Genomic DNA, 21,936 nt, shown 5'->3' with positions numbered 1-21,936 from the left:
TGACGGAAACTCGGGGACTGCGCCTACCTGATGAGCCCCAAGAAGGGCGAAACCGGTCGTGAGCTGTCGAAGGGTTTTCCGCAACCTTGTGAATAGTTTCCCTTATGGAAATATACGCGGATTCAATAACATTTAAGCGAGACAAGCACGCACCATGCAGAGGTTGCACATATTACAGAATGCTATGACTGTAGGTCTCAGTTCAATAACGGTCGGAAAAGCGTATTTCAAACTGGACCGCAAGTTGCTGGTCTAGGTTACTGAGCGGAATTCAAGAGCATCCTGAGGCAACAATTCGTCCCAAAAAACTTGCTTTTGAGCGAAAATTACACGTGTACAGCAGGTAAATGCGGAAGTCCGCGGACAACGGTTGAACCAAAACGACTTAAGTACTTTCAACCTGATTGTTTGCCGTGTCGGATCAGAATAATATTGTGACGAACATGATACAACTTCAAGGTGAAGCTGGTACTCTAAGGTTTCAAAGGGTCACCAGTCATTGGTCAAAACATCAGACAAGTTGCTGAATAGCAGCACGATTGTTTGGACACATGCAAAAATATGAAAGAAGATGCTCGGGATTGTAAACTTTTGTGATGCCCACCAAGAATTTATGAACCAAAAAGGTGGACAATGCTAGCAAAAGATCATCGGAGGCTCTCTGTATTTGACCATCGACGCCTTCGAAGCATTTCATGGGCCTGTCTGAAACACACTTATAGACCCACGTGTCGTTTAATGCACAGAGTGGGTCACCACCTCAGAGACGTGGCTCTCAGTGGACAAAAGCTGTAGCAAATGGAATCACTGTACTTTAGTATACGGTTTGTGAGTTGAGAAAAACTGATCACCACCATCGACAGCATGACATTAGTGTTCAACACCGATGCCCCACTGCCGCACAACCACGATTTATAGGAAAGCCTTAGTGTAAAGAAAAGAGTAAAGGTGGATGGGGAAGGAGCTTAGTGGAAGCTTACTACAAGCACTCTGAGGTGCTCACACCTCCAAACACTCATTCAGGCAATCTGGATAGAGAGTGACAACAAGAACGCCAGTGAAATCGGTTGGCAGCCATATCTTGCGGCGTCTACAAAAGGGCGCAGCGGGGGTCACGCGGTCCCCATTCTAGAAGGCGAGTAGCACCGACAGTACTCATGTTTTATGAATTCCTTGATACCCCTCTGCCAGGTCAAAGGTTGGCCACCACTTTGCTTCCGCCAATCTGAATTGGGCATGGAAAATAGCACTCTCTTCGGCAAGCGATGGTTAGGCATACACAACACATGTCCCAACCAACGCAGCTTCTGGTGCTGGACACATTCTTCAATGGAAGTAGCCGTTGCACGACTGAAACCGAACCCAACGGTAGTGGCTTGAAAAAGCAGAGAAAACTACCTAATCGATACTTAACCAATCACGTATACTGAGGAGCGCACGAGACCCTTTTAGGGGACACAAAGCAACCTTCACAACATACTCGTCCGATAGAAGGAAAATAAAATAAACCGTCCAGCTGCAGCACCCTTCCGGTGCCTAGCTGCCATGCCACTCGAAGAAAGCACGAGGGCTGAGATACTGCCAAGCCTAGACAGGGGAAGTCGAGATGTAGAGGTCGGGTTCGAACCATAGACCTTCCGGTCAGTAAATCCGTGCTCCAACCACTTGAGCCATCTCGTCCAATGAGATTTCGAAGGTATCGAATGCAACTTTGTAATCGGACCACTGCGAACGGTGGAACGATTACTGTATGTAAGGAAACTACTAAGAAACCAATGATCTGTTGGATGACAACATTACCGATGTCCGACTCACCCAAATTGACTTCCGCGTTGCTAAAACTCATCAATGAGGGTAGCAAACGTTTGGCTCCGGCTAGATTGGAGGACGTGAGCGACTTTTTAGCTGTTTGAACGCTGAGTTTCAAAGGAATGAAGCTGATTGACAGGGTGTCGAACCAGAACGGGATGCTCTTGTCAACACTGGATGAGAAATTCGGTCTGGAAGAGAAGGCATAATACGCAGCGGATCGTATGGGGCATAACGTTCCAGAGGGGACCACACATGGACATACTTAGAAACAGCGAAGTTGCTGTATGCTTGTAAACTAGGGTTCCTTCAAAATGGGTTCGTCCACGTAACAAGAGGGGTTGTATCAAGCCTATCTGGATGGGTTCAAGCAGACTCCCATTACAAGCTAGATGAGCCAGCGTGCAAAAGCATACAATAACCTGGGAAAAAAACTGCCACCAATAACATACCTGGAAAGAGGCTGCTCATCTTCGTAGTCCGGGGTGATATTTGAAGTCGACAGTCTGCTGGTCGCATGTTGCCAAAACTGGATCAATTTGAGGAGCAGCAGTTCCTCGGCTTGAATGTACACTGGACCAACGGTGACCTACGAACGGAAGCAAGAGGTGGAAACGGGCATCAGAATCCTTTTCGTCCGGGTGATATTCCCACTCAAACGATTCCAAATCTGAGTAAGCCCTCGAAGGGGATGACTACATAGAATCCCAAGAAAGTTGGCTCCTGAGGAACCGCGCTGTGATATCCAGTGGATATACGCGATTTATGGGAAGCGATGGCATAAAACGACAAAGTTTAGCTCACAAAAAAAACAACCAACCGTGATGCTGGGGTTTAGAAAACAGGCACACAGAGCAAAGCCACGCACCTGGAAAGTTTTGAACAGATGCACATTCCACCTGCTCTGAACTTGTCTCTGATATGCCACACTCAGCGTAGATGCAGTAGGAAACTGATCGATACCTCCAAATTCACCGGGAGCATTTAACGCGAGCGGTTTCCCTTGCAAGACATTTGTCGCAATTCTGTTTGTGGCGCTTGACTCTCTTGCTAACGAGGTACTGTCCGTGAACAGGAGGACCGGCAAAGTTGCACCGGGGAATTGGCTGTTGACCTACCATGAGAACGAGTGGAAGATAGAATTCGATACAAGAGGTTGAGTGGGTGAAAAACACAGGTAAGAACGCTTACCTGCATGTGATCCACACTGAAGCGTACATAATCCGACAAAGATTTGCGTCGTAGGAGAGAAGCTAATGCATCAGTTTCCTCGTTCGTCCAACTTCCCTGAGCTACCTCAGGCGTTGGCTCACGAGTGGTAGGGGAACTACAGGCGTCCAGTTGTAGCACGTCACAAGCAACATTGAGACCACCAGATGGCGGAGGACTAGCAGGCTCAGTAAAGCGCTCCCAGTCCTTGTCAAACACATCCAACGAGTAGGCGCGGCAAAACGATAACCGGACGTTTACGAGTGACGCATACACGAGTTCTTCGGCAAAGGCGGACACGACACTCAGGCCGATACCGAGGGGAAGGGATACAAGGACCTGGACGGACGGAAATGATGAGGACAGGACAAGATTGAAGTAACGGTGAGCGCACGAACACAACCGGCGTTGATCATTAACGAGGAAGTAGATAACATGCGGTGTTGACGAGAATTCGGTTCGTTAATGCTGAAGGCGGATGAGTTTTGTATGCGAAAGTGCGAGAACGTTTTGGAGGCCTATGGATAGTAGGTCCCTCTCCAGATGAGATTCTGCAAGTGTCGAGAGACACAAATTGTAGATGATTTCCAAAGAGGATGCCAAGGCGGCTGTCGGCTTTTTTATAGCATAGATGGCTCCACTGATAGCATGAAATCTCAATCGAGAATCAATAAGTCTCCCTACACTGCCATCGGGGAACTATCTGTCAGCTAGGCTCTGCGGCAGGATGTAGAGTACTCTACTGAGGGCAGTGCGCACCCAACTACGCACTGATGATGTCTCCTCACAGGGTGACGAAACGTTTGCAGTTCAGTTGCCAAGCTCGGCAAACAGATCAACAGCCACCTGATCAACAACCAATCAACTCACCCGAGCTGCCAATATTTCAACACATTACCAACTGTGTAGTGGATAATGAATTCTGGCAAACGGTGATAGAGACTTACACGAAACTGCGAACAATCGTGGGTTTCGGTGAGAATTCGAGCACGTGGTGAGTTGTTCCAGCCCGAGTTTTCAATGATAGACAAGCGCTGTGAATGATAGTACGAGAAAGTGGGGAGAAAGTTGACAGACTAATGGTACCGCCGGAAAAACGGGAAATACAACTTCCCAAAACTGAGAACCAACCTTTGGTGTTGCATCAACAAGCATCAAACTCCCCCATCGGGACAAGTCCGGAGCGCTTTGTTTGGAGGCGCTCTCAGCGCTCGGTTTTGAAGGCAGCAGTCTAGAAGGGAAAGCCTCATCCTCAATGCGCAGCACTCGAGTGACTCCGTCCAAATACACGTAGACACGCAAGCGACCCGAACCAGGGCGTAGCCACAAAGGCAGAATAATCGCCGGGGCAAGTGACGGACTGAGTAGGCGAGTTGCTGATGGTCGAGGTTTGACGGCTAGGATCGGTGCACCAACAAAGTCACTGAGCCCTATGTGGAAAGGAGTACTTTCTCGGTAAACTTGGACGCAGTACAGGGCGTTGTTCACGAGTAGTCCGTGCTGGAAAGGCACACGGAAAGCATCATTAAGACCGTGTTAGAATAAGTTCCTAGGAAAGAAACAGGAAATCAAAACCAACCTGATCTATCCGCCACGTTTGAAATTGCTTCCGGCGCTTGTTCAGTGGAGACACAACTAGTCGAGCAACTTCGAACTGTCTGATCGTGTCCGTATCTAGAACGAAGCGGTTCTCATCATCACGATGTGCCGCATCACTGCCAGTATCCACATCTAGCACGAATTGTTTTTTGTACAGAACCGGTTTGAGGTTGGATCTTTCACCAGGCTCTAGGGGGGAAGAGCTGCCCTCGTGGAAGATGTGTCCAGAGTCCGAGAGCCACCAGAGCTGAGCACGCCGTCCTGGAATCTGTTGTGAGGCCAAACGAGGGACACGTGTCGTGTGTGAGTCAGAACTCAATGATGGATCACATAAATGGCCCAATTAAGTAATCCTGGAGAGTAATTCTGATGAGTTTGGTTCACCTGCACTACCTCATTTTTCTGTCGGGTATTACCACACCACCAAAATGGGACCATAGATTTAGCAAGGCGCTGACACCAATCTATACGACACACTCAGAATTGATCAGCTGACTAACCGAAACGACCGCTGACACATGTATCACTGAGACCATCTGAGACTGACTATTGCCCGAAAAAGCACTACCTCAAGGAGATGGGGTTATGACTCGAATGTGTGGCGAATGAAGGTAGATTAACGAGGGAACACATAGGTCACGTGATGTATTATCTACGTAGCACAAAGTTTGACTGGTACTGACAGTACCACCTCACTGCGACATCCAGCATAGGATGTGCAGAACCAAACTGCACACGAGGGCATAGTTCAGCGCAGTGCCAATAGAGGATACCTACCTTGGACGAGTAGACCACATGGTGCGAGGAAGGCCGCACGTCGAAAACGAAGTCGGACGAGAAGCTGTCACATCTTGACGATGCTGCTGTGTCCATCAGAGGCCCGAGTACGGTCAGATAGACAAAATTGTCATAGATTAACGAACGACCCAAACCAATCTTGTCCAGATCGTACGCAGCGCTGGTTCCACCCTGATCAAAAAAGATAAGGTGTATGGTTTTTTTAACGATATGTGGTGCGGTGTACCCAACACCTGAGAAAAACATATTGCAAAGTTTTCACTGATTGTGCAGCCGCATATGATGTTTGAAGTTACCGATACTTACCTTCGGATGTAGCGTGAAATGGTAGAATAAGAATATCCAACAAAGAAATTACTCACACTACACATCAGAGTTGGAAAAAGCGGAAATTTCCAAAGCAGGAGAGACATTACCACTCAATCAGAAAGGCGAGAAACACAGTAAGTTTTCTGACAGGCAGATGGACCACTGATCTTTGGGTTAGAAGACTCATTCAGATCCATCCTCTGACTCTTGGGGGAGGCGTTTATTATCAAATAGCCAAATACAATAAACGATTTCGGGATCAGTAATACCCCTCAACGTTCCAGCTACGTATCCTAAATGCTATACGAAATGTGTCAAAGTGGGAAGCTGACAAATACAGCTTTTCGTGTGCACATAAACCCCAAATATGCTCCGATTGCCTGATTAGACAATTGACCAGGTTCGTGTTTGTGGGCCACGCACCAGTATATTTGACCTTGTTCACAAACAGCAGCTCAATCGAGAATCGTAAGAAAAACAAAGGTCGCTGTCCTGGCAACTGCATTCGAAGAAGTCACGACTTGGTGGTGGGGGGTTACTAAAATCGTTCTGGAAGTTCACCAGGAGGGTATAAGTAATTCATGGAAATACTTGCCTGGACACGTAGCGCGACAACTGGATTGAACAGCGGCTCTTCCATGGCATAGTCAACCGAGGTAGCTGGCCCAATATAGGACAAAGTGGCTCCCCCGACCCATTCAGACTTTTCCTGTCCGCTAGTTGACGACACGGACTCCAAAGATCCATCAGACTGGCGACGTATACTGGCGGATGTTCTGTCAGACAGAATTGGAGAGAATGAAGCAGGCTCATAACCCGTATCTGTGATGACACTTTTGAGGGAGGGAGTCGCACGCAGAACTTGTTGATAGGATAGTGACACAGCGCTATCATTCTCGATGCGAAACGGAGCAGGAAGAGAACTGGCATCAGACAGTAGGATGTGGAATGTGGCCGCCCGGAGTACAATAACCACACGAAGGAAGAGGCGATCAACCACCGGGCAGCTCGTTGTGTCACTGATGGAGTTGAATGACTCAGAAAGGTGAGGTAAGCTACGCGAGGAAAATACGAACGCATTAGACCGGAAAGCACACATAACAATATGTTACAAACGTGGTCTCACTCGTAATAAAGTTTTTGAACAAGAATTTACTCCTTCAAGATTGTTCACTTGCACAAATTTGAACACGCTATAATGTTCCACCCCGACCAAAGACCTACTCTCGGAAAAAATTGACCCAAAAACTTACTGGAGCATCATCGTAAACGAATATGGACGATCAAAGGATCTACTCCCTCAAGATTGTTCACTTGCACAAATTTGAACACGCTATAATGTTCCACCCCGACCAAAGACCTACTCTCGGAAAAAACTGACCCAAAAACTTACTGGAGCATCATCGTAAACGAATATGGACGGTCAATAGGAAAGCCGCCGGACCATGATGAATGGCGCTCCCTGTCTATCGGGTTATCTCCTTCCACCGGGTTTGTAACTTCCCACACGGCACGGACAGAAAGCAGGCGATCTAAATCTTCACGGGGCCAATGATACGCTTGTGTGCCACCAGAATCGAGGACGGCAATAGCTGCAAAAATCGAATACGAATCGGATACGTGGTTAACAGTATTCTGATTGATGTGTGGAAATCAAACTGTCCACATGTTCCAGCAACCACTCATTCATGTGAGTAAGTAATCGATCGACTCACAAGCGTAGTAACTCACCTGATGCACCTGATCGAGTACGAAGACACTTTTGTTGAGCAACATGTAATCTGAGATCTGTGGCATTCTCAATCACATAGCGTGGCTTGAATGTGACAATTCTGGTTACTGCATGTCTTCCGCAACCTTCACGAACCTCAAATCCAACGTGGTAGACCAGACTGGGACTGGAAGCAAGAGATGTTCAAACAAATATTTATGACAAATCCCGCGTACTGTTCCAAGTCTTCGGTGAACGGACGAATAAAAGGTGCAATTCAATTCAATTTCAGTGTATCAGTTATAAACCACACACCATAGACACATTGGTTCCACTTGCTACAGTTTCGATCACTGAAAAACAAGAGAGTATGGGACATACAACCAAGTCTAGGAGGCGACGGCATGTATGGTAAGTTTGGGAACTGTGTAGCTACGCACTGAAGGCGATAGCATTGATGCACCAGCGCCATTGACTGCGTGATTGGGCTATTTCTGCTAATGTCATGATCCATTCCGGGAGGCGACAGTTGCCCACCGGACTAAGTTTACTGGTCAGTTTTTTAGTACTTCGTTGCCAGGTCATACACTGTCCATCTGTCGGTCGCTTCCACTCAGCACAGGGCTGGGAAAAAAGAGCTCCGTGACGCAGATGGTCTTCTGACATGCGGAGTACATGACCCAACCAGCGCAGTCTATGAAGCGTGAGTAGTTCATCTATCGCGGGAGAAATCCTTCTTCCTAAGACACTCTGGCTTACCTCAGCAGTACTAATCCGACCAATGAATCGGAGACACCGACTGCTAAACACTGACATCTTCCGTATATCCTCTGTGCGTATGGGCCACGTTTCTGATCCTTAAAACAGTGTGGGTCGCACCACTGCGGCGTAAACTCTGCCCTTGTCGCACACAATGACGTCACGTTGGTGCCATATATATCGAGGGTTGGAAAAAGCTGCCGTGGTCCTCCCTTTTCGAGAAATAATCTCATATTCAACTGGTCATAGGGACCTTACAACTGCCCAAGTAAGCAAACTTACCTACCACGTCGATTGGCCAGCCTGCAAGCATGAGGTGTGGATTTGATCCGACCCAGTCTTGTAGCAGAACCTTACACTTTGCAGGTGTGAAGCGCATACCAAACCGTGCGACAGTTATTTAGGTTACTTAAAATCGTTTGCATTTGGGAAGGATATGAACCAAAGAGAGCAATATCGTCCGTATACTCAATGTTTGTGAGCGAACATCCCGAGAGCGTTTCGATTCACGAATAAATGATGCTCTGAAATGTGTGCCCGTCAGGCGGCCTGGTATGCACCACAAGAAGAAAAGTGACCGGAAGGTCCGTGGTGCGAACCCGACCTTTGCCTCTCGACTTCTCCTGTCTAAGCTTGGGCAACCTGACAGTATCCCAGCCCTCGGGTGGCATGGCAACTAGGCGCCCAAAGGGTGTTACAGCTGAGCGCTTTTTTAAATGACGGAACAGCGTACTTACCGATTGGCTGAATCGACCATTTTCAATTGTAGCATGTCCACACCAGACTTATCCAAGGAGATCGCTGGAGACCACACCGGAGAAAATCCACCATTAGAATTCGATGGATCTGCAGATTCTGTTTTCGCGAGTCTAAACGAACCGAGACAGTGGACACGGTCAGACACGCGCCTCCGTGTGTCATGAATTGAAACTAGGATTTTACACTCACCCTCGTCCAACTCGAACCCTCAATAAGTAGCCTTCATTTCTGTTGGAAAAAGAGAAGAGTAGGGGTGATACGGATCGTGCTTCTTCGTGCTCGTCGTACTGTCCGGCTGCAATGTTGGTGAGCGCTCGCTGTCGTGCCGCCTCAGTGTTGGAAGCGTACAGCCGACCAGGTGAGGAAGAGGACTGAGCGAAGATAAGAGGCAGTCCGGATTGGTTGATTAACCAGAAGGCCGCACTCACAGTCAGGTGCTTGGCGCTTCCAGCTCGAGCAAGGACTTGAATCTAAAAAGGTGTTTTGTTCAAAGACGGCCATAGAAATCAAATCGAATACATCTACTGAAAACGGTCTGGTACTGATAACTGGGCGGAATCTCAATAAAACCAACTGAATAGGGCCGGGTAGAAAACGAGCACGGACGGTGAGCGTGCCGCACAGTTGCACTTTTCTATACAAGGTAACGTCCAAACCCAATTCACCCTGAAAAAAGAAACAGATGACCAGCTGTTTGTTAGTCCGGGAAAACAATCCTCTTCGTGTTTCGTCCTTGCTGGGACCCATCAGATGAATGTGGCGAGATCCGTCAAGTTATCTAAGGTTAGCAACTTTTGTTGCTTATCACAGTGGCACGCGACCTCCGATCGCACTTGTGCACATGGCACAAGTCTTGATTTGTCCCATGCGGTGAAATCGTCAAGAAATTTGTCTACTTAAGGGCAGACGAGTATAATTAGTAATATTTTCCACAATCCTCGTGGAATACCAAGCCTCGGTGACTTGGATCTGAATAGGCGGTTTACAAAGAGGGTGTAGTTATATCTGAAATGCAGCCCATTGGGCGTTTTGTCCCGGCTTAGCCTCATCTGGGGGCAGGAAGCAAGAAGAACGTCACCGAAAGGGATGTACATCCACCTGATGAATCCATTACAGGGTAAAAACTGTGTTAGAGTACTTTCCAGGATTAACCACGCCACTCCCTTAAAAAGTAAACAATTCAAACACAAGTTATCAAGTCACTCACAAGGAGCACGAAAAACTTTCGGGATAAAAATCGACTGCTCTCCAGTAGTCACACATTCTGACCAATCACGAGCTAAACATTTGAGCTGATTAGCTGTTTTCGGGGTAGGAGGCGGACACTACTGGAACCGGAACAAAAATCAACATCATCATCATTAATGACGGCGATGTCAGTGTGAGAGGAGCGAGATGGCTCAGTGTCCAGAGCACAGAAGGTTCGTGATTCGAACCCGACCTCTGTCTCTCGACTTCCCTTGTCTAGGTTTAGGCAACTCAGCAGTATCCCAGCCCTCGTGCTCCCTTTGGGTGGCGTGGCAGCTACGCGCCGAAAGGGTGTTGCAGCTGAACGATTATTACTATTTATGTCAGTGTGAGAATACTGAAATGCATATAAACATGAGTCGAACGTATTGAAGTAGATTAACAAAAAAACAAATTGATGCCTTTTATTGAAGAAACACAATTTTTAGGACGGCGGCCGGCGACCAATTTGAAGACCCACATACAGGGTTCGAACCCGGGTCTTTCTAACCGAAGTACGCGACGTTAACCAATGGGTTACCTGCATATCTGGCTACGGGTATTTCTACGAACGTTTGTTCACACCCACCCAACCCTGCAATATTAAACACTGTGAAGGCGTCCGTTCAAGATGATAGACGTTTAATTAGGGTACCATTGGCTCAGAGCTTGTCAGTGTAGTCTAAGGATTCGAGCTCAGCACATACAATGATCAATGAATGCGAGCTTCAGGCCAGACAACACAGATCGATGCGTTTTGCCTAACACCGTATCTGTCTTGCCACGACATTACCTCGACTGGAGACGCTGCGTTCGGCGAAATGGCGCGAAATTGTGTTCACCCTGCATACCAATGTTAAATGACTTGCGTACAGGTTTTTTTATAAAACGAGCTCACCTGCAGTTCCAAAGGACGGCCAAGAGTGTCTTGTAGCCGAAGCAAGACCTTCTGGTCATAGGTATTGGGAGGGATAGTTAGTGGTTCGCATTTTGGGAAACCGTCCAAATGTACGCCGAATCTGAGGACCTCCGCTGGTGACAGCTGTTGGGAATAAAGGGGTACATTCACCAAGGGTATGTGACTAATATTTCGCTATGCAGAGGTAAATGATAAAGGAAACTTTGCCAAGACAATGTGACAACCTTAAACGTATACCACAGTAGCAGCATTGAGGCAGCCAAAATGAGGCCAAGAGGCTACCAAATATGGCAACGTCTGCGCGCAACATGGTAGTGGTGAGGGGACGAGTTAAACGAAGTCTGACAGACTATCTTGCAAGGGTCCTACATACCCATCTCAACGCGGCTGTGAAGGAGGTCTAACGTTTAAAGGTCACTTGGCGCACGCGTAAAACTTTGCAACCCAATCAAATCAACCAAAAATGTGTACGGTTCGGCGAAAGATGCATTTGCCCCACCTCCTGGGAATCAAATATCACTATGGGAAAAAAGAAATCGTTCAGCTGTAGCACCCTTTCGGTGCCTAACTACCATGCTACCCTAAAGTTGAAGAAGGCTGGGATACTGCCAGGTTGCCCAGGCCTAGATAGGGGAAGTCGAGTGGCAGAGGTCGGGTTCGAACCACGGACCTTCCGGTCAGTAAATTCGCGCTCTAACCACGTGGGCCATCTCGCCCTCCAATATCACTATGGAGAGAATAGGAACCTGAAACGAAGTAACCTGAATCGTATCCCACTACCCAGAGGCATGAAAGGAATCTCTTCGGAGTCCTGAATGTCATGTAGAGAGAGAGAGAGGAAGAGCCCAAAGTCGCTACTGACCACCATTCTCATGTTGAAAGGTTGTGATTCTCACTACATAAGCTTGATCGATAGAGCCAACCTGACTGCACGAAAGGTTGTGTTTCCTAGAAAGCGACACACAACTAATATCGAGCGAACCTAGCAAATGTGAACCGAAAGAGAGTGATATTTCTCGAGTTTTGTTGTCCACGGAACGCCCAAGTTGAACTTTTCTACTGAATAGCAATCACACTTTAGAACTGATCCATCCAATAGAGATAGTGTGCTGTACAATGCGGTATGCGACGCAGTTTTCGTCATCTTGATGTGTTGAGGATTTTGAAGAAAAACATCAAGTGCCGTGCTTTCCTCGTGTAGACAGTCAGGGCGAAGATGGGTAGATCAACATTTGGATGCGATAACTAAAGATGCAGGCCTCCTAAATTTTTTGTATCACTGTATCATATTAAAGAAAATCCAGATGTAGACGTAATATACTACTCGTAAGGTTGCTGAAAATTCTTCGACAGCCCACGACGGGTTTCGCTCTTCTTGGGGCTCATCAGGCAGGCGCAGTCCCCGAGTTTTCGTCAACCTTATATTCTACTTGAATCCAAAGTGCATGAAATTAGCGAAATGCACTCATTTGCAGACAAATTTGGTTTGGAAACATCATAAACGAGAGATTCGACTGGGTTCGATTTATTCACCGTTTCCATAGCGAGTGGGTCAATATTTGATAACTGAGAGCGATCACCTCAATTAGAAAGCTGAGAGAACCAAAAAGATGAGGCTGGTACATCTAATCTAGTCAATATCTATGTGGTGTGCATCAATCCTGGTTTGATAACTTGCGAGTGTTGAGGACCTCTCTGGGTTTCGAGCGTCTGAGTGGCCTAATCAACCTTGTGAACTCTTCAATCCGACTTGACGACGCGCAACATATAACCAGTCTCTGTTATGCTTATCAACAGCGATGAAAAAGGCCTGTTGATTTTTCATCTAGAACATAAAGTGTCCAACCATATGTAAAGGACAGAATGGTTTTCAAGGATGTACGACCTTCAATAATGCGAGTCAAATAGTACTTTGTTTTGGAGCACGTTTCAGCCCCACAGACAGAAATTACAATGGAATTACGACCCCAATCATCAAGGGAACCGGACTTGCCTGTGATACGACCGGATCCACGAGTCTGCTCACGTTTTCCTCATTAGGAGTGGTCTACTAAAACGCCTCTGGCCTAAGGCCACACACCGAGATGGTCTCTAGAGTGCAGTACTGTTGTTTGGGTCCCAGAGGGTTAAACCGCGTCGCAGCTTCTAATCGATAACGGGCTACTTACCTCATTCACACAAGCATCTGCTCCAGCAGAGATAGAACCTTTCACCATTGTTCCCGAAAAATAGTAAATCAAGTCACACGGCAGTAGATTGGTGATGCGCACTATGGGACCGAGTGTAATGTGATGACCCGGAAGGCACTTTGGGTTGGCCCGATTCGATGTGGAAAGCAGGCCGGTCCATAGTGGGTCTGGGGGGAAGTTATCACGAACCATGGCCAGGCACATGTTGTATTGTCGTGGGATACTTTGAGTCCGATGGTAAGAAATAGGGGCGCTGGCGCCGGGTGAAGAGACGGGAGTTGCTGCACTGTCCAGAGTAGCACTCAGTAGTCCAACCTGACCGGTTGCGGTCGAGCTGTGACAGACCAAAATGGCCTCGATGAGTTCACCTGTAACAAGTAAACGAGTTAAGGGATAGCAATGATATGCCAACCCACAAACAGCGTTCAACGTCAACCTGTTAATCACTAAAATTCGCCGACTATACATATAGTGGTGAGTAGTAGTCGAAGCACTTACCTGGTTGTTTCAGGTTAGTCCAGTCCAGATGTTTTGCAACCTCAGTCTCTGATAGTTCAGGAAGACTGCTCGAAACAGCCACTCCGGTGATAGTCTCAGATTGTGCAGCTGGAGTCGCACCCGGTAAGGAGACACCAGCCCATCCATAGGCAGCAAAAGATGGACCGGTCATCTGGCTGAACACCGAGGACATATTCCGGCCCGGACCAATGGGAATCAGGGTCGGACAAAAGGATAAAACACCGAATCCCGTGGACAGAACGGCGGCTAAATTGAGCGGCACTGCAGCTGTATCTCCGGAATCGATTAGACAGACGGGAATCCTTTGGATAGGTAGGTTGGGATCGTCTAATTGACTGGACCAAATATCCTCTGGAACTGAGTGAAGGGGAGCTGTGGGCGGTTGAAGTCCCACTAACAGTTGATGTCCGTCCGCAAGGTCATTGGTTATTGTCAATCCCGACCGTAGTACAATCACATGTTGAACAGAGGGACCAGTGCGTACAACCTCAATTACGAGACGGGTGAACTGGGGTAAGTAGTCTGTAAGCGTGAACACTTTGTCCTCATCGATATCCTGAAGCCAGAATATGTAGAAAAGATTGAATAGAGACACGACCATCGTGATCTGGAAGTGAAGTTGGGTCGCAAGCTAATAACCGTGTACACAAGTTTCAGTCACTGAGTTCATTCCCGAAAAAATGGCAACTGATTACGGTGAACTCTCACAGTAATGAACATCATATATTACAGTTGCTTACACTTGATAACTGGCATCACCATTTGTGCAGAACACCAGTGAGGTGGACACGAATACTACTGAACGCGTGATTTCAGCGACGTCCCCAGCGTCACTCCGTTTTCGTTTGTAGTTCCATCTCTAACCTTTGCCCAGTCAACTGCAGCCTACTTGGTAGCGCGAGGAGTTTAAGGTATGGAGCAGAACTGCATTTATGGCCGTTGAGGCCGGATTGTTCTGCGCGAATTCAGCTGCGATTGTCTTCATATGCTCGTCTCAGTTAAGTCCCTCAGGGTGCGCCAACCTGTCAAACTAGCAAGTCGGCTTGGTCGCTGTTATAAGTGAGAACCAGATGACTAGAAAAGTCAACTGATCACCGTTGCGTATAAGCGGGTCAACAAAGTGATACTAAGAATACAACTCATCTGTCAAGGACGAGTGAAGAACAACCGATGAAATCAATCTGTCTCAACGAAAGAAGACGGTTATTCCATTGGCTGTTATGTAGTCCCGTTACGTTCGGAGCTGGTTCTCCTGCAAAGCAGACTTTCTCAGGCATGTAAAGAATGTGATCCCAACGACTGTTCGTCCACTGCTGGTGAGCTGTCCCTCTGTAAACCAATCGGATGTGCTTCCATATTACTGACACAGTGACTCCGTTAGAGCGGTTGAAAACTGACGACCTTCTACACGCAGAAATCGCGGTTGAATAAACCATGAAAGACCGAAAATGAATAGAACTCACCTCTTCAAAGTCATTGCGTTCCAGGGTGCGGAAATAAATACCAAGTCTGTCAACTGAGATGGGATACGTCGGTTTCCAACCCGTGACACGAAACAAGAGGCTGGGCGGATTCGTGAGCAGAAGCACAGACGAGTCCTGAATCTTCTCGCTTTCGGTAGTAAGACTGGGTATATCGACAATCTCCTGCGCACTCCCAACATGGTACCAAGGCCGTGAATCCAATTCTTCAAGAGACCTTCCAGGGAGGGAGGGGAATCGATAAACTGTGTGAGATTACTCATTTGCACATCTAACTTCAGAGAGGAACCACTCACTCCCTCACCACAGAGTCCACAGAATGCAGCCAGCTAACAAAGAGACGTCACCCTCCAAGCAACGGCCAGCTCTACCCTATTCCCGTCTTGCTTGAGTGAGTTACCATGCTTGGGCTTTCATGATATCGAGTTTCCCATTTCACCCACACATCCCCATCAACTATAAATGAAAGACCATTGTATAATTTCGTGGTATCGGGACACACAGCGGTGCACTATGGACTGTAAAACCAAGACAGTTTGTATCAGCCGATTCCACAGAGTACAGTAACTGATCTGAATGTTGAAAATAGATCCCACCCGAAACAAGGTTCTTGTCTTTCCAAAAAACAACAACATTTGGGTCGACACGAACGTTACACAAAGAGAACCTTGGAGCAATAGATAATAAAAATACGGAGTCCTCAATCAACTGTCCTGTAAGCGAAGCTGGAAAGCCGAGAGGCACCGTACAGCTAATCATCAGCAGTGCGCAACTCACGAAACTGCAGGGAGTCTCGATACTTCCATAAGAGAATTCGTCACTGGAGTTGCTGGTTAACCCGTACGACCACGCAGTGTGGACTCCTTCACTGAGAGATCAGTGATGCTATACCCAGACTCACGAAACTGCAGGGAGTCTCGATACGTCCATAAGAAAATTGGTCACTGGAGTTGCTGGTTAACACGTACGACCACGCAGTGTGGACTCCTTGACTGAGAGATCAGTGATGCTATACCCCGTCTAAGGGCGAGATAATCACACTGTGACCAGCTGCCCGTGTTCAAACTGATAGCCGAAATCCCGCGTGTTCGAGACTCCCCGGAGTTTCTTGAGATCCTAATAGGTATGATACAGCTGTACGGTACTTCCCGGCTCTCTTGTCTTCGCCTACAGGATGAAATCTATATTGAAAATTCCAAAATCCCCTTATGCCACCAAGTGCGTAGAATTCTTGTTTGTCTTCCCAGTACGCGTTTATGCCACCAAGTGCGTAGAATTCTTGTACGCATGTGAATGGTCATTCAAGGAAACTAGTAGACTCGACGGCGAGTTAGCAGTGGTGGCTCCTTGGTTGGAGGAAAAGAGAATCGTTCAGCTGTAACACCCTTCCGGTGCCTAGCTGCCATGCCACCCGAAGGAAGCCCCAGGGCTAGGATATTGCCAGGTTGCCTAAGCCTAGACAGAGGAACTCGAGATGCAGAGGTCGGGTTCGAACCACAGACCTTCCGGTAAGTAAATTCGTCTTCTAATCACTGAGCCATCTCCTAATATCCAGTTGGGTCCACCAACGGGTTTGATGACTTCATGAGTTTCAGTCCACAATATTTAAGTTCACTTCGACGTGCAAATCCGTATGGTGTTCTCACAGAACAAAAGAATAGGCAGAATATCTGAAGATACTTTTTCCGATGAGAGATATCTGGTCACGTAGAAGCACTGTCAGTAGCAGTTCACAGAGGTCCAGACTGTCCAGCATGAGGCAAACATGATCAGTTTGTACAACTGCGTGTGGTTTGCAACCTCATTTAATACTCTTGAAAAATCAAAATCAAAAGGGAACATTTTCCTTCGAATTATTGAGTTAGTTCGACAGATAAACCCCTCCCAGATCGATCGTTTCGAGTGGTCGCTCAAGAGGGCGACAGTCGTACTATTTTTCACTATTAGGTGACCGCTGAAGGGTTCGTTTGAGGAAGCCCGAATTTCTTGGGCATTCAAAGTCGACAACGGTGGTCGGGCTTTCCAGAAGTGCACGGTTGCATCGTAAATGAACGAACGTTGATTTTCAACCAGTCCAGCTTGATTAGGTTGCGTGTTTGAAGCGCAATCAGGAATTGCTCAATTTTCAAAAGTGACAATAAAACTGCATCAATGAGCATTTCACTCATGCCCATACTATCAATTTTTACGGTGATTATGGCCGCTTTGAATGTTCCTTTTTTCGGGTTAGCTACGCCATTGACGTTTGGAAATGAAGGCGTCTTCGAAAGCTATGGTCCGACCAAAACGAGACGCAACGGCCGAGTGACTATCAAAGTTGCATCCTGACAGAGAATCGTCAGTAAAAAAGCATGATTTACCCCTCATTTTGAAACACTCCATCAATTTGGTTCATCGACAACACTTTGAAAGAAACATCGCAGCCGGTCCGGTTCAACAGACGAAATGGTGCAGCGTTTGTTGGATCGTCCGGACGTGTTGTTTCGTCCGACGCTGTCGTTGAACACACAGGCGTAACATCACATCCCGTCGAGTCTTGCTGTGTTGTTTCTAAGAGCCGTCGGACGAGAAGACACAGAGGAACGGTCAGGTTGAGATTGAGTGTTTCAGAAGCTGAAACGAACAATTAGGACAGTGTTATAGTGAAGCTTATATGATTCGACAGATAGTCAAGGATAAAGTCAATAGAAGACTTACACGTAAATATGACTGTGCTTGTCTTGGTGAACGAGTCGGTCAATATTTGATACCATTCCAGGGAACAGCTGCAGGCGCAAAGCAGTAGGGGAGAAAACAAGGTTATTCCGAGGTAATTGAAGAATCATATGAGACGGTCACCAAATTGTGCGCATTTTAAGTGTTCATCGTAAACGACAGTCCCCTGCATTTCCTCAAAAATAAAGATGCAACGGACGAGAGATTCAGAATGAATTCCACTGGATTTCCCGTTAAGACCAACTTACTTTGCAAGTGAGTGTATTTCGCGGATTTCGTACAATTCGGTGTCGATTTGAACACAAGGTTGACGGAAACTCTGGAAGTGGGCCTACTTGATGAGCTCCAAAAGGAGCGAAACCGGGCGTGGATTACCAAAGGGTTCTCAGTAGCCATATGAGTAGCATGTTCAGGTGGGCAAAAACTACAAACATCGGGCACATCAGACAGACCTGGTCTCCTGGTTCCTAGCTTGGAAACAAAACTGCACGCAGGTGGAGTTATACACCCACTTGAAAACTGAGTCAGTTTTCTGATTTAGGAAAAGCACCACTCATTTGCAGTCAGAGCTAAGCTCATTCCTGCTCAATTACTGTGGTTTTACAGGGTAGGTTTGATTAACAAGCCCTGAAAAGCGTTTTACGATTAGCCTGTGCACCACCAGAGAGCAGAACAACTGTTGACCACAGCGGTTGTGCTTTGAGAACGCTCGGCAGAAAGCACGTCCTTTGACACTTGGTTGAGATAGTAGATAGGTGAACGCCTATCCGAAATGTGGAATGAAGCATGCATTTCCATAGTTAGCCCAGAAACGTCTCTCGGTGGAATCAACAAGCTTTCTTCTGAATACCGAAACGAGCTTCACATGTTCACCCTTGGCAGATTTACTGACAACCTGATATCTATGGGTTATCACAAATCCACTGGACTCACATAGTGTGCCCCCCTATCACAGTCCATCAACCGCGGGAGACTGTGCCGGGCCTCTACTGAAAATCAGCTTTTTTCAGAGGGATGGATGACACATTGACATCATGTGGGGAATTCTGTTTGACACGATGACTTCCTTTGGGAGGATCTCTGGTGAGAGACAGTGCGAGGTATTGAGAGACAAAGGAGAAATGACCTGAGAAGTATGGAACCCATTGACACAAACGGCCTCCACGCCCACCTGATATGGCATTAGGACAAGACGTCACCAAAAGACATGCGATGCACTGCAGAACGAATGGAATTCGTACTGAATCGACAGAGCAGGAGTTTTCCTCATAATGATCTCACACAAAAGGAAGTCGGTTGTCGTTTGAGCTTCACAAGTACAATTCTAAAAAAAGATTCTCAGTTTCTCACGATGAAAGGAAACAGATCCACTTTTTCCATTGGTCTTCGCTCTTGGGCGATGTACTTTTGAAAGACATCGAAGTGCTGACGACTCGAATTGTAAACCGCGCACAGCCATTTCTACCGACAAATTACGGTGAGGTTCGTAAACCCAATAAATCGTAGTCAAAACCAGATCCTGTTGCCCGGTGGGCATGACGACCATAGTAAAGTCAGTTGAATCAATTTGATCAGTAACGCGTTCCAAAGTGTACGAACATTTCGGAACTCATACACAAACCCCAGAGCAGACCGAAGCACAGTTTTTATCATCAATTAACAGCTACTTAAACGCTTACGGTTCAGGAACATGTTGTGTTGGGATAGTGACAATTTCAGTAGTAAACAAGGTGTTGTCTAGAGGGTCCCACATTAGTAACGAAAGTAGAAATTATGGGGATAATTTGGACAGTTGGGGTGAGTTACCTCCAAGGCTCCAAGGCGGGTTCCCAGGCCACCAGATCGCGATTGAAATAGTTCAGTGCAAAGCCGTCTGCCTTTAAGACCCCGATGGGCGAAGTTTCTTCACGACACCAGGTAAGTGTTAATCCTGAAACCGTGGAAGGAGAGCGAGTAGGTAGAAAAATGCGAGGTCCGTCAAATTTGGTTGAACAGGTCGATACTACTCTGGGGCGTTAAAACTTCAGAGGTACAAATGAATGATGGGAAGGCATCAATGTTTGAGTACATTCCGATTAATGGACAGTTCTAGGAAGCATCTTATTCTTCCCGTGTACTGAAAGGATGCTATAAGGAAAAGATAATACAAGAATAATAATAATCGCTCAGCAGTAACACCCTTTTGGCGCCTAGCTACCATGTCACACAAAGGAAACACGAGGGCTGGGATACTGTCAGGTTGCTCAACCCTAGGCAGGGGGAGTCGAGAGGCAGAGGTCGGATTCGAACCACAGACCTTCCGGTGAGTGAATTGGCGCTCCAGACACTGGAGCCATCTAGCTACAAGGAACGGGTTGTTATCTCATGTGAGTGGGCGCGTTGGGTGACAGAGATACTCCGTTTGAAAAATTTTGATGACACTGTTCAACCAGGACGCATGAAGCTAAGATCGATTCAAAGGAAATTAGATAAATAAAGGTAGGATTTGATAATTAAATCTGATGAATAACCGGGCGCGTTATCTACCCAGTCAGATGGAGAGGATACCGGTTCAAATCTGGGAGGACAAACGTGCACAGGACGGAACCTGGCCTTGGAATCAATAAGCTTTTTGGAGTTGAAATCCCAGCTGTGTCAAACTTAACCTTATTTCATATCCACCCGAACAAAGTGTTTCGTTATAGTGTTTATATTATCTGAGCTGTCCGCCTAAGCAGAACATCATCTATTTGTCTTCCGACTAAGATTTCCGGTAACCAACGAAGTCGAATCCCGTGGGTTGAGGTAGAGTTGTCCCTCATTCACTCGTATAAGGATCGCTCTACAAAACCGCTTAACCATTCTCCGGTTTCTCCAGCAACGAATTCCCCAATAAAGACTTCCTCCAATCAACGTCTACCCAACGACAGTGCGCTGAGTACCCTTATAGTGCAAAGTGGTCCTTACAAAATTCAGTGAAACCATTTCACTATGTTGATGGCTTCTCATTGCGCACATTATTGAATAACTCATAATTCCATGGTACGCATCACGTGTATGCGGGTGGCAATTAGACCGATTTGTCACCTTAATCCGAAACCCATTTGATAGCGTCTGTTTCGACATTGACGACCTGTAAAACGGCCCAAACTCCCAGTCATTGGCTGCACGGGGTTGCGAAGGCCAAGTTGCTTTATCCCCAAAATGACAGTCACTGAGCTTGGTCTCTGCATCGGTCTAATTCACACCTACTTACACGGGGATTTTTTTCAAACTCTGACTGACCTGACGTTCTCCGATTCCGACATGGCTCCTAAGCGTGTATTCGCTCCTATGACATCGTCCGCTTGGTTCTCTGGGTCAATATAGCTACTTTCCAAATAGACCGGAAAGAAAGAACGCAAACGTCGCTTGCTATAGAGGAGAATGCTGGTAGCTCAGGTAGCATAGATGGTCGTTAGTTTGTTCGGTGAGCTGGGGAAATGCCGTTGTTGTTGATGGCTCAAGTGGTTAGAGCGCGAATTTACTGACAGGAAGGTCCGTGGTTCAAACCCGATCTCTGTCTCTCGACTTCCACTGTTTAGGCTTCGGCGACCTGGCAGTATCCCAGCCCTCGTGCTTCCTTCGGGTAGGTTGTCAGCTACGCACCAGAAGGGTGTTACAGCTGAACGATTATATTATTTTATATTATGGTTGTAAATCATGCGTAACACATTCCCATCCTTACTCGCCAACATTTTCCCCTAACAAAGGTCAGTTAACAGCATTTCTCAACAAATTAGGGTACGCTCATACACAGACTTATCATTCAACGACGGCAATATGATAAGCTTAATCGTGAAACACACAAATCCGTCCTGGCATTTTATGACGGCGCAACTCCTATGCGGACCTGCTGTTTCAACTACTATGCTGTATCAGAAGCTTGATGTCGATGTGCTCCGTCCAACTATC

The 21,936-nt window shown here is 46.9% G+C and overlaps 1 protein-coding gene across 1 annotated transcript in view; it reads right to left on the bottom strand.

Moving 5' to 3' along the window:
• Positions 1–21,936, bottom strand: part of T265_11120 (hypothetical protein) — a gene marked incomplete at both ends in the record, with an annotated part of 91,182 nt that overhangs the window by 6,266 nt on the left and 62,980 nt on the right. Inside the window, 21 exons of the mRNA XM_009177686.1 lie at positions 1,816–2,000; positions 2,262–2,398; positions 2,678–2,923; positions 3,001–3,357; positions 4,150–4,518; positions 4,598–4,885; positions 5,395–5,586; positions 6,341–6,779; positions 7,118–7,316; positions 7,456–7,622; positions 8,932–9,063; positions 9,143–9,423; positions 11,079–11,222; positions 13,268–13,656; positions 13,787–14,363; positions 15,271–15,505; positions 17,649–17,901; positions 17,986–18,053; positions 19,810–19,933; positions 20,182–20,329; positions 21,510–21,646. Coding sequence (XP_009175950.1) covers positions 1,816–2,000; positions 2,262–2,398; positions 2,678–2,923; positions 3,001–3,357; positions 4,150–4,518; positions 4,598–4,885; positions 5,395–5,586; positions 6,341–6,779; positions 7,118–7,316; positions 7,456–7,622; positions 8,932–9,063; positions 9,143–9,423; positions 11,079–11,222; positions 13,268–13,656; positions 13,787–14,363; positions 15,271–15,505; positions 17,649–17,901; positions 17,986–18,053; positions 19,810–19,933; positions 20,182–20,329; positions 21,510–21,646 — 5,067 coding nt within the window. The remainder of the gene's footprint in view (positions 1–1,815; positions 2,001–2,261; positions 2,399–2,677; positions 2,924–3,000; positions 3,358–4,149; positions 4,519–4,597; positions 4,886–5,394; positions 5,587–6,340; positions 6,780–7,117; positions 7,317–7,455; positions 7,623–8,931; positions 9,064–9,142; positions 9,424–11,078; positions 11,223–13,267; positions 13,657–13,786; positions 14,364–15,270; positions 15,506–17,648; positions 17,902–17,985; positions 18,054–19,809; positions 19,934–20,181; positions 20,330–21,509; positions 21,647–21,936) is intronic.

Source organism: Opisthorchis viverrini, assembly GCF_000715545.1.
Source record: "Opisthorchis viverrini unplaced genomic scaffold opera_v5_445, whole genome shotgun sequence".
In the NCBI taxonomy this organism is placed as follows: domain Eukaryota; kingdom Metazoa; phylum Platyhelminthes; class Trematoda; order Opisthorchiida; family Opisthorchiidae; genus Opisthorchis; species Opisthorchis viverrini.
Note: the sequence above shows the minus strand (reverse complement) of the source record. Positions and strands in the feature narration are given on the sequence as shown.